This window comes from Boleophthalmus pectinirostris, unplaced genomic scaffold (genome assembly GCF_026225935.1).
Source record: "Boleophthalmus pectinirostris isolate CB_2022bp ecotype Guang Dong unplaced genomic scaffold, ASM2622593v1 HiC_scaffold_19, whole genome shotgun sequence".
In the NCBI taxonomy this organism is placed as follows: Eukaryota; Metazoa; Chordata; class Actinopteri; order Gobiiformes; family Gobiidae; genus Boleophthalmus; species Boleophthalmus pectinirostris.
The window spans coordinates 24,132,229-24,153,542 of record NW_026571140.1 but is presented as its reverse complement, the minus strand read 5'-3'; the positions used below and the strand labels follow the sequence as shown (position 1 = coordinate 24,153,542).

At 38.5% G+C, this 21,314-nt stretch overlaps 1 protein-coding gene across 1 annotated transcript; it reads left to right on the top strand.

The window, feature by feature from the left end:
* The first annotated feature begins 258 nt into the window (after nucleotides 1–258).
* On the top strand, nucleotides 259–21,066 carry rras2 (RAS related 2). The gene is made up of 6 exons (XM_020938779.2): nucleotides 259–683; nucleotides 16,614–16,701; nucleotides 17,888–17,990; nucleotides 18,643–18,751; nucleotides 19,132–19,250; nucleotides 19,335–21,066. The coding sequence occupies exons 1-6, from the start codon at nucleotides 582–584 to the stop codon at nucleotides 19,420–19,422; spliced, it is 609 nt and encodes a 202-aa protein (XP_020794438.1). The 5' UTR covers nucleotides 259–581; the 3' UTR covers nucleotides 19,423–21,066.
* Nucleotides 21,067–21,314: the final 248 nt, after the last annotated feature.

Sequence of the window (21,314 nt, the reverse complement as noted above, 5' to 3'; positions counted from 1 at the left end):
TAAAGTTATAGTCTGTGTCTGGCATACTTTGGAATGAACCATATGAACTCCCTTATATTATGCAATACGTGCGTAAAAGTGTGTCACTGACTTTTAGACCTTTTAAGAATATATTCTTGCCCTGTAGGCACTATTCATGCCCATGTATCTTTAGTGCAGCTTAGCCTACCCCTTCCGAGCAGGAATGTGACTGCAGGGGTGTGTGATATTCGTCTTTAGGACAGAGCCAGAGGCAGGGCTGGATTGTGTGTGCGTGTGTATGTGTGTGTGTCTCTCTCTGTGTGTGTAGGGGGTGTAAAGCCAGCCTGTAGAAGGGCCCCTAGCGCCAGACATCAGTATTGGCCTGGCTCGCTCGTCTCACTATCGTCTCTACGTCTTGAACATCGCAGTGTTGTTTCAGCTCGGGCGTTTAATGGACCTCCTCTCTCTGCGCTCTTGACGGACTACACTCACCAATTTGCCTCGTATTTTTGTTCCACGCACTCTCCGTCTCTCCACTGCGGGGCCTCTGTCAGTTTTTTAGCTGGAGAAAAGTGGGTGTTTGCTGCTCACTGGTGTTTCAGCGGCGATAAGTGTACTCGATGGCTGGCTGGAAGGACGGATCAGTGCAGGAGAAGTATCGCCTGGTTGTGGTCGGGGGCGGTGGTGTCGGCAAATCGGCCCTCACTATCCAGTTTATCCAGGTCAGTAGCCTTCCTTCATCCCTCCACTGAATTGTGCCCCTCGCTTAGATTTTTCCGCGTCTCCGGTAACAGGGCGCAAGACGCGGGGAGAGGCCAGACTCAAGCACAGTCCGTCATTAGTCCTACTTAGTCCGACTCTGCTCTGTTCTCCACTAGACTTTGTCGAGGCCTGAAACTATTAAGACACGACGTGCTATTCCTGTATTATGTTAGCCTTGAGAACGTAGCGATGGGTTATTTTGTACAGGGAACGATAATATGTCGCTGTCACTTTAACTTGGCGGGTTGCAAAAAGCTCTACTTCCACTTTATACCCCCCGCAGTCGAAAAAGAAACTAAGTGCCAGTGGTTGTTCTGTTTTATGGACTCGCTCTTCAGAGTCAAGTAGCGGCAATTAGTTACAAAACCTGACTTGCCCACTATGCGAGCAAAAATCAGGGGCACAAGCTGAAAGTTAAGGCAGAAAGAGATGAGAGGTTTTAGAGGAAGTAATCTCAGAAGAACAATATCTTTGAAAGGCATATGTACACAGATAATAGTCACTGAATGAGGCAAATATTTTTTACACAGTGCCCTCCTAGTTAATTAACTGTTCATGAATGGAAAGTGGGGGCCAAAACACAAGAAGAGCAACATTATCTTGAAAATAAGCAATAACACATTTGGAGATGCATAGGGTGTATTCATTATTTTTTGCTGCTACTTAGAAGAACTTATATCGCCTGTCTGTATGCTACTACATAGACAGGCATGTAACAGTTTGCCTCCTTCTATTACTGCTGGCATTCCAACACAAGGCAGACTTTAGGGCCTAGACTATGTGCATTGTGTTGACCTTCCAGACTTACATCATAGTCTTTTTGCACATGGGCTGCCCACCCACAAACACTGGTTTTAAAAGAAACCCAAGCTTTTGCGCCTGTCATGTCGGTGATGCTTCTTGCTTCGTAACTTCCAAGGGGCCAGACTGCAGGCAGCTGCATGTCTCCACACAGAGACAATAGTGGGCTGGCACGCTTTTTGGGAGTGGGGGTAAAAACTTGGTGAAAGTGTGTGTGTTTGAGGGGGGCTGTGTCTAATGAGGGTTCAAAAAGCTCATTAACTGCATACCATGTAAAAAGGATCAGATAGTAGTGGCATGGTCTCGTGTGATGGCCTACTGACCCTCTTGGAGGCAAAGCGACAGGCATGAAACACCGTAAGAACAGGTTTGATCTTAGCCCATTTTCAGTTATATTATGTTGTGTTATGTTATGTTCTTTTGGTTTTGGCTGTCATGCCACTTGTCAGAGGATTTCAAGGTGTGCATTATATATACCCAACTATGTTCACTAACTAAATTATCAATTTGGTACAATTAAGGAGAGTTTTGGAAGACCAGTGTGAATGATGTAGGCCTATACATTTTTGGACAGAAAGAGCACCTAACCCCTACTTACTCAAATCAAATCAAAGTTTCATTCATTGTTTTTCCATTCTAATTCCCACTCTTCTTATTTTGTGTCTCTTTGTAAATAAAAGAGCATTGAGGCATTTTGGGCATGATAGGAATGTACAGTTGACAGAAGTCTCTAGAAGTCACCTGCCAGTGGAAAAGCCGTAACAGCTGGTTGTGAAGAGCAGGTTCTGCCCTAACTATGGAGAGTTTAGGATGGTGTGTGTGGGGGCGCGTACAGGGGTGGGGGGTCTGAGTCAGCCTGGGTAGGTAATGGTCATGGATCATGTGGAATTTGGCCCTTTAGCAAAGGAAGTCCCTTTTCTGCTGCCCACTCTCATATGGAAAACGATGACCTGCTTCCTCGATCCTGTTTGTGTAGTTGTGTAGTTATAGTGGTCAGTAGTTTATTAGCTTTTTACAGAGTATTACATTCAGTGTAAAGTGTTTCCCCAAGAATATTAACTCAGCGGAAAGTTGACGGCACACCACATCTGTGTCCACACTGAGTGAAATGTGGGCCTAGTCTGTATTCTATAGTATTATACTCTGTATCTATTTATTACAGGAGAGATTCTCATATCAGTTTTGAATAAATTTAATTGAGATACCCCATGTGACATAAACCACTTTAGTTATTCTGCTTTAGGATCTGGCACTAACCTGTAATCTCCTGTTTCAATAAAATATGATAATAGCTTAGCTATTGTTAACATCCTTTGTTACCTATTTGGGGTTATAGTCCAACATGGATACTTAAATGAGTGACTGTGTCTTTAAAGCACCCACTGACCACCTCCATGCCAAGCAACTGATTCTAGCTGAAATATCTTTGGGATGACTTAACACTGAGTCATCTGACAAACGTTGTACTTGTTTAATGATGTATTTAGGGAGGAAGCAAAGGAAAACATGACTCATGTCAACCATGTGAAGAGTGCATATAGGAAATAGTCTCAATGTTATTCCAAGTTTATTAGCACATCATACCAAGTTTATTAGCTACAGTAGGCTACAAGCAGAGGACTGTAGATGTAAATGTTAATGCAGAGTACAGCGATTGCTGCATCAGGAGGTTTATTTGACCTAAAATGTGTAACCGATGATACATTGGCAAATCATATATAACAGGATGAGAAGGGTTTCCCATTTGAAGTCATAAATTTGGTATGTAGGCAGTTATTCAGAATGATCACGTCTGAACAGATAAGTGGAGGATTTCAGGAGATGGATTTACAGCTGAGGCGTATTTCCCTCTTTACTTGGCCTTGCCCTTGAACATATTTCTGAGCATTTCTATGATAGCTCAGATATAAGGTCATGATACTGGAATGTTACCATAAGTAGTGTTTCAATAGAATAAACATGGGTTAGCAGGCAGCTCTGTGTGGGCATGTGCAGACAAGGTGTGGTAATGATAGTATGGTTTTAAAATGAGTGTGCTGCCTGCTATTCCGTGTAGATTTTTGGTGAGTTTGCGACTTTGTTTTGGTGTTTGAATAATCTGGTACCATTTTAGGATACATGCACATTTGTAGTGGGCCTGACTGACTGTTATGTCACATGCCATACCGCTGAGTGCAAACAATTCCATTTATATCCCGACTGCTGTTTCTTCATCTCCTTTCAGGGAGTTAATAACTTTTCTTTGTTACGGAGGACTGGACTGTTAGCTGTGGCCACTTTAAGCTAGTGCTTTTGGTTTGGATGTTTCTAGTTAAAATGTGTTTGTCTGCCAAATAAGAGGTGCACATTGTTCAGATCAGTGCATGAAAGGGCACCTGTTGGTTTCTCATACACCACTTCCTCCCTTACAACACACTTCTTTTATCTTTGTTTAGGTAAAAATGTTACATAAAAAGAACATACCATAGCTGTTTTTTTTTTTCAAGTTTATCCAGATGTAAAGAAGAGTACTGGGGTCACAACTTCATTTGGTCAGAATAAGATACAGTTATGGTACCATACATGTCTATTTTTAATGTTAATGTGTATTCTACTGCGCGCTGTCCTAAGTCTGTGCAATTCATTGCATTTCAGTTACAATTATCATTATACCTCTAATCATAAGGGGAAAAAAGTAAGAAAAAATTACTATTACTATTGCTATTTGCTGTTTATAAAATAACTGGTTTCAACTACAGATCAAAATATGTTTTTTGTCATGACCAGTGCCATAAGCTCTGACGATATTTTTATTTTATTTTTGGGCCAATATATGTAACCAATTCTGATCATTTAAATTTAGTACGAACTCACCCACAGCCCTTTTTACCCTTTTACCAGAAACCATAAAGTGAGAGCAGTGTTGGCACTTTGGGGAAATAATCTCTTCTCACACAAATGTTAGAATAAAGCATTATGCATATTCTTTAGGTAGCAGGTCGGCCTAAACTAAAGATCAGCCTCTGTTGGAGATTTAAAGCCAATAGCCGATTTGCTAAAAGTGCAAATATTTGCCCTCTCGAGTTTCAACAAGTTACGTTCACATCCTAACAAAAAAATGGTACAGTTATGAAACGGATACTATGATTGTTCAGAAATAGATATGACAACCAATGAGCATTTCTCAAAAGAACTGCTAAGTTCTTCTTTTAAAGATATACTTTAAAAAGGCAGCTATCTATTTGTGTTTTGTGGTTCGACCAATCTGTTGCTTACATATCTTCATCTAGATTGTGGGTATTGCTTTTGTAGGACATTGCAAAGAGTGGTTTGACAATAAAATATTGTTGTGTGTACTGACGAAGACCGCTGTGGCATCTTTAAATCTAGTTTCACTTATGTGTCGTCTGCAGATGTTTTAATTTACTAAGAGAATGTATTGATTGTGAAAGGAAAAATGTCAATGAACAATACTAGATTTAGGAACTTCCCATTGAATCTCTTGAGGAATCTGGCAGACTATCTGCACTGCTGAGAAAAACTAACAAGAGTCCATCCCGCTGTGTTCGATTATTTTTGATTCAGTGAGTGTAGAGATACAAGAATAATGCTGGAACTGAAGCAAAGACAGCATGAAGTTCTGATAGCAATAATAGCATATGATATGATATGATGATAGCAATGCTCAAAGTTAAGTTATTTTGGTCATTGTAAATAGTAGTTTTAGTACAATATCTTATATATACAGATGTCCAACAATGATTTTAACACACAAATATTGCGCTTAAGGGCACACCTTCTGGAATATTTCACATTCCGTAAATATTTGACAGATGAATCACATCTCCCTGAAGACATTTTCTTCTCTTTTATGTGTATAGTATTAAACAGTTTTTGTAAATGCATTGTATTAGTAAATATATTATGAGTAAATCCTTAACAGACTGTTCAATATTTATGTATTTTTTTTATGTCAGACTTGCCTTGATTTCTTGTCCAAACCCATATCAGTAGATACTGATTCTGGCAATGGGCCATGCAGACCCACCATAGGAATGCTTTTGTGAAAGGGAGTGGAGACTGTACTCCCCCACCTTTGCAGGAATGCTCCCAGGACACCCAGGTCATCGCTTTAATTTTAAGCTAATGAGAAAGTAATGGGCACCCAGGGAGAGACTCTGCTCTTAATAAGCAATTGCTGAATGTGCATTAAAGCCATTATAACGACATTAGGCAAATCTAGATAATTGTGTATTTTGGCAAAGGGTGCTCCATTCTAATTATATGTAGTTTGTTTTGCAACTAGTTAGATAGCAAGTCACAACATTTTTTGTCTTGTGTTAGTAATTTTAGTTTTAATTTCCATTTTAACATGCTTGTCCTTGCTTGTTCCAATGGCACACACATGGTTACATGTTACATCAGATTAAACAGAGATAGCTTAACTTCCTTTGTAGACATTTCCCTATTCTCTGGACTACTTATCATGACTCATATTGTTTTTTCATGCATTTTATAACATCACATTTGCCACCATTTTATATTTGTAGCTTTTGTTGCTATGGTATATAGTACTCCCTTTGGTTTGGTATCAGGCCTCAGATAAAATAAATGCATAAAAAGACACAATGCAACTGATGATTAACTGTTACAATTTTTTTTAATGAAAATATTTAAAGTGTTCCTTTACTTTGAAAATTACATCATTTTCCTGTATCGTCATATTTGTTTTATTATGTTGATTATTGAATGAAATTTGAAAATAATGCGATTCCTTGCCTTGAATCATCACAATAAAAAAACAACAACAAAAAGAATATGATTATGTCCAAAGTAGACACCAATTTGAATGGAATTGAATTATCAGAATAGCTTTTAGTCTTTTTGTTACTGAATGAACATAGCCCCATAAGCTCTGTTATTGCTGTCCTTCAGGCTGCCCTCACTCAGACAGTGGAGGCCAGTGGGTTCTTCCGTGTTGTTTTTGGCGATTATTGTGCAGTCACACATCTGTCTGTTTCAGAATAACTGGCCACAGTATCAGGTCTCACATCTCCGAGTCATATAACAACAAGCCTCTCTATGGGAAACTGACAAGCTGCTGCTTATTTTAGATACTCTCCCCCCTGCGCTCCCGCCACCATCTGCTAATAGGCACTTTTATATTGGTTTATGTTTCATCTGCCCTGATAGTGATGTGTTATAATGCAGTCCCTATCTTTGCAAAGACACATAGTGCTTTAGAGGTCAGAGACTCACTCCCTTTGTGTGAGTTGTTCATGCAGTGTCCAGGCTGGCGGTGGGGCAGCTGGTGAACATTTGGCATGTCCCATACACAAACAGAGGGTCGGGGCACCTGCTGTCCATCAGGGAATGGGACAACTCCTCAACAGGTGACAATACACACAGTCTGAGAGCCAGGGTCCAACTGTGCTAACAACCAGAGCCAGTGCGTCTGCGGCTGACACACGCCTGCTCTGTGATAAGGACATGTCATTTAGAGCAGCTCAGGTGCACCACGGACAGCTGTTATGTGACCATTACAGCCACTGTATTCTGTGGCTCACAGCAGTTGTCAGTCATTCTATACTCTATAGTTGTTTTTTAACAGGCCATAGACCATGTCAACAGCTGCTTCAAACAGACTGTGTGTGGTATCGTGCATTTTAACAATCAGCACCAGCAGACAGGAATCTGATGCTAAAACTGAGTGCTATAAATCAAAGGAATGCTTATTATTTGCACTTGTGTTTAGTTAACAAGCTATGATTTATAATTCACAGTCCTATTTATTCACATTTGATAGTTAATACATGCAGTGACAGGACTATGTGGGGAAACTGTCCTTTTTTGTTTCTTATTTATGTATTTATTTTGTTACATGATATCAGGAAGAATTTTCCTAGCTATAGCTGCTGTTTAGTAAATGCTTGTGTTTGCCACTAAACATCGCTTATTTTTTATTTTGTTCTGTTCCAATTGATCCTATAGGCATAAAGCCACAGAGGAAGTGTCCCTTGCGGAGGAGGGCACTGTACGTCCATTAGATCTTATTTATGGGGAGCAGGCTGCTGAAGTAATAACATTTGCACTGTCTGTGTAATAGTGTGTCTGCTGGCTTAAAAGCACACAGTGGTGATGCTGCTCTGTATCTGACATGATGCCAGTGAATGGCCCCATTTCCTTTGACGTATCACTCTGTAGCAGAGTTATGGTCTGCAGCAGAGAACAGCTCAGCATTTGCCCCTGTGCACAGTGAGAGTGAGACCAGCACACTTTTGCAGGTGCAGAGGATTCATACTGTTCTCTTAGGCACAAAGAAACTGTATCACACCATTTGTGGTATAATCCCTGTTTATGTCCATGCAACACTCAGACAAGCCTTCTCTCTCTGTTTTCACTGCTGAGAAGTGTCCCATTATTTCTTCAGTCATATGGTTTTCCTGGAGCTCTACACTTGATGCTATGAGCCACACTTGTGTGAGGGAGTTTGCCAGGGCTTTTGAAAGTCACACAGTGGCCCTCTGTGCACGAGTCACTGCAGTAGCTGCTGTCCTCTCTGGAGGCCATCACAGTGGAGCTTTGTTGAGCTGCTTCGGAACAAAGGACTTCATCAAATCATGAACAGAGTGAATGAATTCTCACAAATGATGTGTGTATTGCTATTTATTTTGAAGATGCCATGAATTTGGTCTACTCATTTTCATTTAATACAATACCCAATGATTGACAAGACAAAAGTATTTTCAAAATAAACTGCAATTACAAGTAAGAACTCAAGTAAACCGATAGGGCATTGTGACCACTAGATAAATACAGAACATGAGTGACATATTAATATAGATATGAAGGAACGATGGGCAAAAACATAGCCACACTGCTGTCTTCATGCTTTGGTCAGAGTTTTGTGGACTCCACTTCAGAACAAACAGCTTATCTCTTTGGGCCCATTTATTGAGTGGTAAGGGGCGCTTTAGATGCCTCTTTGATTCGGTCCCTTTAAGTCAGTTCAAAAGTGCGCCTGGTCCAGCACACCCTGATATTTGGCCCAGTGATTGAAGTTTTAATGTCAGAGAGGTGAGAGGACAGCAGGAGCAGACTGCACAGGAGGGTTAAGCCTTCTTCATCGGTCATTCATCCAATGCTTTCTTCTCTGTGTGGGCGCATAAAGTGTTCTATAGAAATGAAAAAGCTTTAGATAGTGTGTGACTAACCCAGTGGATAAAACACGAGACTTGCATTGTCGTAAAGGGTGCATATTGTGCTGTTTTCCGATCTATGTTATAATATCGTTTCCTCATTAAAAACATAACTAGATTCATAGACTATATAAAATAGTGGACTAAGCGAGTGTGACATTACCTGTTAAGCTCCACTCAAATGTAGCTTGTGATGCTAGTGGTAACAGGGGTGAATTTGGAGCCAGGCCCTATATTATTATTGTAGAGTCTATTAATAGGATTTTTTCGACAGACAAAATAGCAAAAAAACAAAACAAAAAAAACCCCAAAATGACAAGGCTCACTGCAGCAGTTACAGAGAGGGATGACAATATTCCAGTATAAGTCAATGGGAGTCAGGGTCAGTAGGAGCCAGAAGAGCCGCATGTGAACTTCCTATTCGGAATGCCGCGGCTAGCGTGTTAGCTATGTCCATTTATTTATACAGTCTATGGTTTCGTTTCATTCACACATGTTTAACACACAAATACCGTGTATTCAGTCTGAGTTCTTCTCACAAACAGAAAACACTCCACCTTGTAATGCCATGTGGTAATACAGAAACTGCTCCACTGTGTTTTTAAACTCCACACACCTTCACTGAAATCATTTGAATTATTTCAGCCCTGGATTTGCCTATCTCTACTGAACTAAAGCTAAAAGGTGGTGGTTAACTACATGACATTACAAGGTGGTCATTTTAAAGTTTGGAGATGTAGGCACACTAAAAATAAATCATTGAAATATGAAACAAAACACAAATCTTGGTATGTTTTTGAGGAGGTAACAACATAATGACTCAATGACTTGGCTAAAAGTACATTTTTCATAATACAGGATCTTAAAGAACTTAACTAGGGACTGCGTAATTTTAGTGTAATAAGAATATAATGAGTATTGGATCAAAATAAGTCAAAATGATCATAGGGTGTCCAATAGGAGATGTGTGTAGTTATATTTTGCGAGAGAGGATGAAGGGGACTAGCACTAAATACAATATATATTTTTTTATAGTTAGTTGTGTTTGAATATTTTTGTGCTAAATAATGCTTTCTTTCTTCATAACAAATCTTCTTGGCCGCTATGGGCACATAAAAACTCCACACTCAGCAGTTCAATTGAAGTCTGGAAACAGGAGTCAGATGAGGTAAAGCACACTGCCTTAGCTACAGCCCTTTTCAGTACACATTTGGCATCAATCACTGGCTACATTGGCCAAAAAGTTGGGATAAACCAGAATTAATGTGAACTTTATAATGGTGTGTCCTGCATTTTCAGCGAAGTCTTGATGGATGAGAGGTATAGAGGATTTGTCTGCTATAAGGCTGTATTTCCCTTTCGCCGGTGACATTAAAAAAGAGAGAATGATTAAAGTGACGCGCTATTGATCCTTTAGGCATTAGGAGGAAGAGCACTTGTAAGAGTGATGTGCAATGGGTTCATTTCATTCGGCCCTAAGCCAAGCCATACCCACATAACTGTCTGTGTCAAATGCTCTATTACAGCTTTCTTCATTTTAAGTCTGTCGCATTGTGTTTTGGCTTTACTAGGCCTGTCACAATAACATATTTTCAAGTGACTGCTGAAGTAAATGTAGTCGATAAACAATAACACTGAAACCAAACTATAAAGCAGAATTATCCACAAAAATGTTCTAAATATACAATAATGTTAAAGAAATTAACTGCAATAAATAAATAACAGAATGCAACACTTAAAGATGCATTGTGTGACTTTTCTGGTGGAGGATCCTATCCACAGATGTGTCTTTGTCTGTTTCACAGTATAGTATTAAACCTTTCTATCTTCACGAAGACCAAACCAGGCTATGTTACAGGTCAGATCTGGTGAGAAGCAACCCCACTTATAGATAGAATGCTTGTTTTTCTTGGTATGTTTTTGTTATAATACCACCTGTAATTTAATACATGTAAAGTAGAGCTTTTTAATGTCATACTGTGGAACTTTCCAAGTAGAGCAATGACACATCCATAGAAATAAGGAGGTGGCGGACCACCAACCAAAACATTACTCAGTGCACCTTTAATATTTGAATAATTAGTAAGTGCTCTAAAGTGTGCAGTATTGTAAAGTCCCATGTAGTGCAGTTTAAGTGTATATACACTTGGTTAGCATTAGCTTTGCAACACAATAGAGCACCCAAGCTCCTTATAAACATCGTTTATTGTGTGTACAAGTTTTATTTTGCAGTATTGCAGAAAAATAACCAGAATGCTCCCACTAGTGCAAATGAAAAGTACCCACGATAAATACTGACCCCCAAAAAATATGGTTCTGTCTGTCATGTATTGATGTATATGTTGTATTTATCGTGACAGGCCTTTTACTCAGTGACTTTTAAAGGCGGACTCTATATTGTCTACAAGATAATATCAAAATTGGTGTGATGTAATTTTTCTCGTGGAGGGTCTGGCACCTGCTTTTATTGCATGTGCAATAAAAGCAGGTAAACTAAAATAAAAACATAAACTCTATTCCATGGAGACAAGCAGGCGACACCACCAGGCAAAGTTACAGGTTAGATCTGTGGAGTGGCAGGATTTTGCAAATTTCTGATGAATGGTCAGATATGATTTGAATATCTTTCTCTGTAGATTTAAAAGGAATATTGACATCATTCCCATTTCTCAATATTGTCCTCCTCGTCCCCGGTGGGCCTTTAAGGCAGTGGACAAACCGTGTACTCTGTGCATTAGGTATTGAATTAGTGACCTTTCTAGTTTGTATGAGCTCATGGGAAAAGTGGGTGTTTCCACAGGAAGTCAAAGCCTTGCCCTCCCCCTCTTCATTCTCCGGCTTTCTCCTGCAGCCCACAGCCTCTCCATGTTAACTCTGTCCTAGTATTTTCACTATTTGGCACTACGGATCTATTAAAAGATTATGCACAAACTGATTCTTGCAGATTGGTTTGTGTTTCTAAGGCATAAGATGGAGAAGAAAGATTGATATTTGAATGTCCATAGATTTGCCATAGATCAGGTCTTCCCTCTCATCTGGTTAACATTAAAGTCTTATGGTGACTGTGTGATTACTGACAGCTGGGGAGACTCGCCCCGGAGGTTCAGCAGAGGTTGAACTATCATCGTCTCAGGACAGGAAGTGGACTTTAAAATTTTGATAAATCCAGAATTTTAACATAATTCATCCCAGAGTGCAGTTGATGAGCAGCTTTAGAGAAAAAATATGCACATATTTAATATTAGACACATCTGAGCTACTTAAGTGCTCATATTAGATTCAAACTTCAACATGACTTTGGTTCTTAAATTGTAGTGCAATGAAATATGAGGATGTGTAGCAGAAATCATAGTAGTATACTTTGATTAAGCTTTATAGAGCATGCCTGTTTGTGAGTAACAATGTGCGTCTCCCCTCAATGATTAACATAATAATTAAACAGGTCCAATATCCAGTCTTGCCCACCCTGTGGACTGTGCTCCTTTGCTGACATGACAAAAGCTGTCTTGAATGTGAAGGTTGTGTTCCAGACAGTATTTATTTATCAGTTTATTTTGTTGGACAATGTTTAAGGTTACACTACTTGATGTAAAAAATAGTGTGCTGTGAATTTTGAATATACAATGATGCTTTTCAAGATAGAATATGTCTATTGTTCGTGGTTAGACCTCTGTGGAAAAGGGGATGTCTCCTGTTTCTGTTGAAGTGCAGAGGAAGTGGGTGCAGAGCCTGTTTTTGATTACACGCCCACATTGCACCCATGCACTTTCATTCAGTTTTGAAACAGATTTAGCTTTTGAATGTCAGTGTGTTTGTACAAATGTTGCTCAGTTGTAAATCTATAAACTATCCTAATTAGTAGTAGCCTGTTACTGATCTTTTTTTTCTCTTAATTTAAACTTAAAATGAACTTGAATTCAAATAATATGTAATATAAAAATGATTAGGAATGATTAGGAGTTAACAATGTGAACTCCCAGTTCTCTAATAGTTTCCTGGTGTAAAATATGTGTGCCTCAGTGGGGGACCAAGATGTGAGGTTGGAATGTGCCTTCATAGTGATAGTTTTGGACTTTGGTGGGTGGGCGTGGGGAAATCATGTCATCTGTGACATCACTGCCACCCAAAGGCCCGGCCTGCTGCCTGGAGGTGGAGTTTCCTTCCTGCACACAGGATGAGGTGCGGTGTGGCCTGACTTACCTTATACTAGCATCATAGCTGTATGCCACTGAACATCCTGCCTAGGGACCATTCTCTTACTTGTAATTTCCCCTTTTAAACATGATATTATAATTCAATAAAAATAATATAGATTTAATATTACTGTCCATTGTTCATTTGTCATTCATCATCAGAGACAAAAGTGCTTCCTCTGTCGCTGAGATTGTGTTAGGTGTTTTGTTTTGGTTCCTAACACACAGTAATAATATCTATGGCCATTAACTAACCTTGGTTTTGTTGCTATGTTGTTTGAGAGCTGTAAAGCACAGGCTTGATAAACTAAAAACAGATTACACAGTGTTAATGATGATGTTCATAATCCTGCAGTTTCAACCTCAAACACACACACCCTGTGTAGTGGTCATGTCTGTACTGGCCTTATCATTGCCTAAGTGCTTTGCTCTGTTTTTCCTTTACTTCTCTCCCTGAGGGTATCCTGAAGGTTAGCATCTCAATCACTGAATATGATCAAGTACTGGTTACCAAGTACTGTGGATTTCAACATTTTGGATTTTGAGTATTTTCAGGGGGAAATTCATTTTATGACTATGATAGTCTCTGAAGGAATATGGTCTGTATTTGTAGTGGTTGTGGTATCCTGTAATCAGAGTTGTATAGTAGTAACAATAGTTACGTTCAGCTATTTTTACACATAGGTCTGTGTTGTTTAGGTGAACTTGTTTGAAATTAAAATAACATTTTAAAAGTCAGTTTTCAAACGACAAATCTGAAAATTGTATTTAGTGTGATTACATCATCATCACAAATGTATAGATTTCTATAAAGTTACTCACTGCTGCTGGAGATGCAGGCTTTTAATGTCTTCTGAGAAACGTGCTTCCTGGTAGTGTCCTGACTCTGAGTCACCATTGGCGTGGTCACTGTGATTTGAGAACTGCTACATCATTTCTGTGCTCAAGAACAGAGCGGTCATCTCCGACAGAAAAAAGTTCAGATAATCAGTGATGTGTTTACCTGGGTAACAGCTTATGGTGATGGGAAAAATACACTGAAAAAAAAAATACACTGAAAATCACCTTGAAAAACACAAGCATGATTTCCTTCCCACAGATCTGACCAAAACCATCACATCTCCATGGTAACATGCAGGTGGCTCCTCCACCAAAAACGATTACACAGTGTACCTTGCAGATATGATGCACTTGTTGTCTAGCTGCTGCAAATTTTCTGCTTATAGTCCCACCGAAGGTCCCTGTGTTGGGGAGGTTAGATGAGACCATCCACCACCATCACCCCCAAAACAGAGGGATATTAAGAAAGGCCTATCATGATAATGTAATATTAGTACATTTGAATTGACTCTCAGTATCTTTAAATATATACAGTTTTGCACCAGATTCGGCTGACCATTTTGTGCTACAGAAAACATAGCTCACAACAGTCACAGTAAATCATTTATTTGTCCTGTTGTAAAAGTACTTAGGAATGTTGTCAGCATTTGGTTTTTGTGATGAGTCCATGTTTAGGGTGTTGGTTTGACATTCCCTGTGCACTCCCCTCAGCTGTCACCACTTAACTAGTCTCTGAGGAGAGCCAGAACTAGAAAACATGGGAAAAATGTCAAAAATGCCTAACTCCTCCCCCCCTCCCTGTGGCTCCCTGCCCACTGGCCCCACCCTTACGTTTGGGTTACTAGGTGACCAAATAGACCCTGGGATGTAAGCACAGAGGTATTGTCTTTTTGGTGATAAGGGTGTCAACCTAATGGGTTAGCAAGCATACATCATTTGATCATGAAAGGAACATGCACCAGGTTCACCCTGTCCCAGTGCATGTTCCTTTCCTGCAATATCCTTTTCCTTACCTTTCCCTTACCATATTGTTGCAGTTGTTAAAAAAAAAAGTGTAATTATACTTTTACTTGTTCTAAACTATAGGGATAGTACAAGATCTCGTGCCACAAGATCATGCGAGACAAAACACACATGAGAAAAAATATCTTGTGAGATACAGAGCAGTTCTAGATTGGAAACAAAAATATTAAATCAAATAAATAACAAAAATGATAATATGAGGCCAAAACTGGAAAATGAATCCTCAAATGTATATTAGGAATTATTTTCAAATCTCACCTTGGCTCGTTCTAGTGGACTCAATCATGTATCCCGTCTTATGGAAATTGTGTCTCGTCCCATCTCTACTAAACTGTATTAAAATACTTTGGGTCAAATTGTTGCTGCAGTATTTGTTCAGATTTTGCATTTTGCTTCTTTTTATAGCGTTGTGTATCTCTAATCCTTACTGCATTGCTGAACAGTTAGTCCAGTGGCCTTTATTGTTTATCTTTTGTCTTCTCCCTGAGGGTAATTGTGTATGCAGCATGCCATTCACTGCAATGCATTAGCTGGAGGTCAGTCCAGGTAAACATTTACTCAAATGGTACTTGCCACCAGAGAGCTCTCTCCTGAGCAAACTATCAGAGTAAACCCTGAAGAACTGTGCTGGAATTTAGTGCACTGATCGAACTGAGACTTTGTCTCCCATTATTCATTCATGTCAGTATTAGAAACATATTCAACTAAATTAGGGTGAATGTGTATAGAATGTGTATCAGTATGTAGTAGCCACTACCATTACTGTCAAATATAAGCATTATTATAAGTAGTAATAGTCAAATTGTGTATATATGATGTAATTACTTCTTAAATACATTTTTCTACAGCTGAATGATTTGGGTAAAATATCTAAATACTATTAAGATATTACGATATGAGAAGCTTTGCAAGTGCAGTTAAATTAGTAATTCATCTTTCAATAATAGGATTCTGTTCAAAGTTTACATTTTAAACATGTCCAGAAAAATTTACAAAAAGACTGAAATATGAACTGACATACTGAAGAACTACACTTCAGAACATATTTGTGCTGATCTACATTATAGGGTTAGTAGTTTTTACTCAGAATAAGACAGGATATTTTGTGGTTTGAAGAGGAAATTTTGATACTTAAGGAATTGCAACCTTTGCAGTTGACTAATTCTGTCCATTCAAATTGTGATTTTGATTCAGCTGTGATTAATAATGTAGATCTATATTTTTAATTTCCAATGTCTGCACAAAAAACTTTTAGTTTAGTTGTCTGCCATGGTGTGGGCAATGAACATTGTACATCTAGGCCTGTCGCAATTGCACATTTTGAAGCTCAGTATATTGCTACAGGAAAATATTGGGATAAACAATAATATTGAAACTACATTATGGAACTGACCAAAAGCAAGATAATCCCAGTAAACCAATTTTTAAATATACTATGTCATTAAAAGTCATGAGCTGCAGCAAATAAATAGAAGAGTTAATGAATAATATAGCAATATAAGTTACTTATTAAGCCTTTTACAGCTCAAATCTTGTTATTACAAAGAAAATGGCAAATATCTATTCACTATTGCAAAGAAAATATAGCCCCAAAATATATTGTCCTAGCTGTAATATTCTGAATAGGCCAATATAGTAATTATCGTGACAGGCCTATGTACATCTCCTGTTTGCACTTTGGTAATAAAGGTAAAGGTCATTAAGCTCTCAGGCCTGTTTCAACCATAAACACTAGTAAACAATGTTCCATACACACTGATAGTAGTGCCCCATCTGCCTGCTGTTGACACAATGTTGAGGCCTCACACATGTTCTTTACGTGTCTCTTTTGTGCCCTCTGCTCTCTCCTCTGTAGTCATACTTCGTCACTGACTATGATCCAACCATTGAAGACTCCTATACCAAGCAGTGTGTGATAGATGAGAGGGCGGCGCGTCTTGACAGTAAGTGCAATTGCCACATCGAAAACATACCTGGAGTTGTGTTTTTTCATTCACACATGTTTAGCACATAAACCCTGCACATTTAGGTTCTTCTTCTTCATAGGTTAGTTCTTTTCTCAAGCAAAAATACTCTGTTCCACCTTGTGATATCATGCAGTAATACAGCAAGTTCTCCCTTGTGTTTTCAAACTCCATTCACCTTCACTAGAATCATTTGGATAATTTTAGCCCTGGAATTGCCAAACTGTATTGAACAAAAGGTAAACAGTAGCTGTTAACTTGAAAACTACCACTACATGACATCATAAGGTGGAAAAGAGCATTTTGAGCTTTGGAGATTTAGACAGACTAATAAAGAGTTACTCAAACATGTGTGAATGGAACAAAACACAACTCCAGGTATTAACTCAATTTTTGCATAATAAACCTTTAACCTGTAACATAAATTAAGAAATGTCTATGTGTGTGTGTAAGAAATGTGAATGAAATGTGAAGTTACTAAACAGGGCACTTCTCATATTACCACATTTGATTCTCAACAGAATATGGTTTAGTTTATAATTAATCCGTTAGTACGGTGATTCATTGTAAATAAGACAAACACATTGTCCCTTTACATAGCATTGGCTAAGCTTGCATTTAGCAACAGAAAAACATTTCAAAATAGTTTCTATATGATTAAAGTAATTAGCGGCCATAGCCAACATTGCAAAATTAATAAACAAATGCTCACTCACTATACCACAGGCCATGAACCTTCTTCCTTCGGTGAGCTGCCTTTACAAAACGAAACTGTCAGAGAGCGACTAATTTAACGCTTACGAAAAATTGAGTAGAAGAGCCACAGCCTTAGAGGGGCACAGTTAGATGCCTATGAAACTAATCATTATCTGTTTATCAGTGCACTGATATAGGCATCAAAATGATGCATATACAACAGTAATGGGCATTTAATTAACAAAATTGTAGTTAATTTCAGCACAGTACATATAATTCAGAAAACCCTTGGTGAGCTACTTAGAAGTGGGTGGAGAGCACCTGGTAGCTCCTGAGCTGCACTATACACTATAAAAGGTGTGATGAAGTTTTAAATAATGTAAAATATAAATTGTATGTTTGATATGTATTGAATTAGGTTAATCAATACAATCACTCTCACTTATATTTGTGTATGTGTGTGCTTTAGTCCTAGACACGGCTGGACAGGAAGAATTTGGAGCCATGCGAGAACAATACATGCGCACAGGGGAGGGCTTCCTGCTCGTCTTCTCAGTCACTGACAGAGGAAGGTGAGTGACACCAAAGTCACAGCTTCATGTGCTCTGTTTGTACACCTCTGTTTACTGTTCACAACTGTGCACCCTCCCCACTAACACCCACCCACCCTCACCCCTCCACATGTAGCCTATGAGCTATAACACATACTTTCACTCATAGAACTTCTGTTACTGTTAGAGGTTGAGGCTGTTGGCATTGTGTATTTCTTTTTTTTTTTTTTTGTCTATTTCTATTTTGATACAGATTATAAGCACATCCTTTTTCTCCCCAACTTTGATTCAACGTGGATTTAAATGTATAAATAACTACTTATATTACTCTTCTGTTTTATATCAATGTGAAAACTCCTCTGTCTCCTTTTAAATTGACACATACAATTGAAATATATTTGCAGAAATATCAGTGTGCTCTGTGTTTTAAGTTGTATTGTAAAAGTTCCTAATGTATTCATATTGAGGTTACATCCCCCTGTTCCCTTTAACAGTTTTGACTTCCTCAATTTTATACTGGTCACTTCTTTTCATATTTACAATATTTTGAACTTTTAACTTGTGGCTTAAACAGTATATAGATGTGTGTTGTGATAGTGTACTATTACTTACTGTATGTCTTTATTCACCTTACTCATGTTCTAAATGCTGTGCCTGTTTGTGTGATTCACAGCTTTGAAGAAATTTACAAATTCCAAAGACAAATTCTCAGAGTCAAAGACAGAGATGAATTTCCCATGATCCTTGTAGGCAATAAAGCAGATCTGGAGCAACAGCGACAAGTAAGTGAGCCACACAGAGACATGCCAGGCCTGTGATCATGTTTACAGATAACAGCCCAGCTGCAGCTGACAGCTCAGGAACAGGAAGTGAGTGAGTGTATGAAAGAGACACAGAGGGAATCGCGCTGTCAGGAGATGAGCTGGGGCACAAGAGGGACGATTCTTAAAGGATGAAAATGTAGCTGTTGATATGCAGTCCCAGAACATATCCTACAGTGGACTTACGCTGCCCCCTTTTGGTGAAAGGGAACACAAACATAAACGCTGTGCCCATAGAAAACCATGCTCAACTTTAGATTGTTATCATATAGATTCATTTAAGTGTAATAAAATCCATATAATTTGTTAAACATGCCTTGTAATCTCTCTTTGTGTTTTAGGTAACCCAGGAAGAAGGGCAGCAGCTAGCCCGACAGCTGAAGGTCACGTACATGGAAGCCTCAGCTAAAATCCGTATGAATGTAGACCAGGCTTTTCATGAGTTGGTTAGAGTAATAAGGTCAGTTGTGTTCATTAGACTTTTATAAGAACTGTATCTTATGCCGTTAATGTTCAAATGGTTTCTGTTTTTTCTAACCTACAGAAAGTTTCAAGAACAAGAATGTCCACCTTCACCAGAGCCTACGAGGAAAGAGAAAGACAAGAGCGGGTGCCACTGTGTGATTGTGTGAGTGGCCTTATTTCACTGTAACAGCCCTCTGCCCCACTGCTCTGCCTCACGCATCCTCTGAGGATGACTGCCTTCTCACCTGCATGACTCCAGACAGATCTGTTCCTCTCACCAGGAACCACTGTCCCAGGACATCTGTATGGACAACAGACAATGCCAAATTAACACCACTTTACCTTCAGGTGTATAAAGTCCAACACTAAACAATGCCTTGTGAAATCTGCTCGACAACTTCATCTTTTGTACTCTGAAGGACCTTTCTTGCCTTGTAGTGACCTTTGTACCTGCTACCAGTGAGTGAAACTATATATCAAGAATGTTAATGACTTCTTAGTTGCCTCTTCTGACTCACAGAGAGGCGATCAAATGAAGCCTTGTGTACTTTGTGCCATATCCCCCTTTACTCCCATGTGCTTATCTGCTACTGTATATATGACTTTTTTGTGATTTTACAAAGTGTATTTCATGACTGATTAAATCACCACAGTACAGTGTGTGAGGATGATTTTGGTTTGCATATATGAAACTGAATATGAGTTTGTATATACAGTGACATTATAATACCTTGTCAGCCCTTAAGCCCGCTCCTGTGTTAAAGCTGTTTTCTACAGCATCTTTTTTCTTTGTCTATAACTTTTACTTCATCTCAATCGTCAAATCATGGGTGTCTACTGTATTTGATTTTAAAGTCTTAGAGGATGTAGGATTCATATTCAGCACCTGTTAAATGTACAGAAATATCAAAAGTTCAAACATATTAAACTAGACATCCGGAACACAGTGGTAGCACATTTTCTAGCTTTTACATGTTTTAATTCAAGCTCTGAATATTGTAAATGATTATATGTGTTAATCTTAGACTCATACAGCTAGACCCCATCACTTGAGTCCAGATCATTCCAAAACTGTAATCTCTATGAAACATTTCATTGATGTCCACAACAAATGTATTATCATTCCACTTTGTATTTGTCCTTGCATTCTGCAGAACTTGTTGTAAACTTGTGTCATTTGTAACAAGGACAGCATTGAGATCACTGCATAAACTCCAGTAGGACCTGTACTCCTCTGTGCCGCTGTGGAGTCCCACCACACAAAGTGCTGTTATAGCCTCCTCGGTACTTCTGCTTGGCCATAATGAAGTACTGACATCTGTCGCCTTGTCATCTTGTAATATAACCAACACACATCAGATGGTGGAAGTATGGACTTGAGTAAATGTTTCTACTTTTATACATTATTTTCTTATGAAACTAGTATTTTTATATGTTTATAAGTGAATACACATCCGCAGCTCAGCTGTATCTATATGTAAAGAGGAATATTTAATTCTCTGTTTTAAACTAAAGATTACTGTTGGCCCTAATTTAGATAATTTGATATAAAATATTCCTACTATAAAAGTAGAAGAGTATATTTATCTGGGGTTAGCTTCAGCTTGGTGTAAAATGGTGAGGCCCAGTTTGAGATTATTCTTTTTGATAATGTACTTTACACAAGAGCTTTAATTAAATATTATATTATTGCCATGGTCCATCCTGTTGAAAATTGTACATTGAAATCATAATGTGTTTTTTTTTTTTTTTTCCACAACAGTGTTGCCTGTGTTTAGCGTTTTCATGCTAAAATAAAACTACAAATATGAGCTATTGGCTTATTATTGATTGATTTCTTTCACACTCTACAATGTAGAATGGTTTAGTCTATAATACAGGTAGGACAAATAACTCAAGGATATCCTAGCTGTACTTTGTTTCAGTGTGAAGATGACCATAAATGCTTTAAGAATAGGGGAGAAAAAATATGTCTTGGATCCTGCTTTAGGCTTAGAGTGTTAGATCTTTGGAATAATGTTCTATCCATAAAATCCTTAAAAATGGGTAAGAATTAGAC

What these genes read in the sequence shown, in the direction of transcription:
- rras2 (XM_020938779.2), top strand. Translation starts at nt 582, where the DNA reads ATGGCTGGCTGGAAGGACGGATCAGTGCAGGAGAAGTATCGCCTGGTT. An exon ending in TCACTATCCAGTTTATCCAG is followed by an intron (nt 684 to 16,613) that starts GTCAGTAGCCTT and finishes TCTCCTCTGTAG; the next exon opens with TCATACTTCGTCACTGACTA. An exon ending in GAGTTGGTTAGAGTAATAAG is followed by an intron (nt 19,251 to 19,334) that starts GTCAGTTGTGTT and finishes TCTAACCTACAG; the next exon opens with AAAGTTTCAAGAACAAGAAT.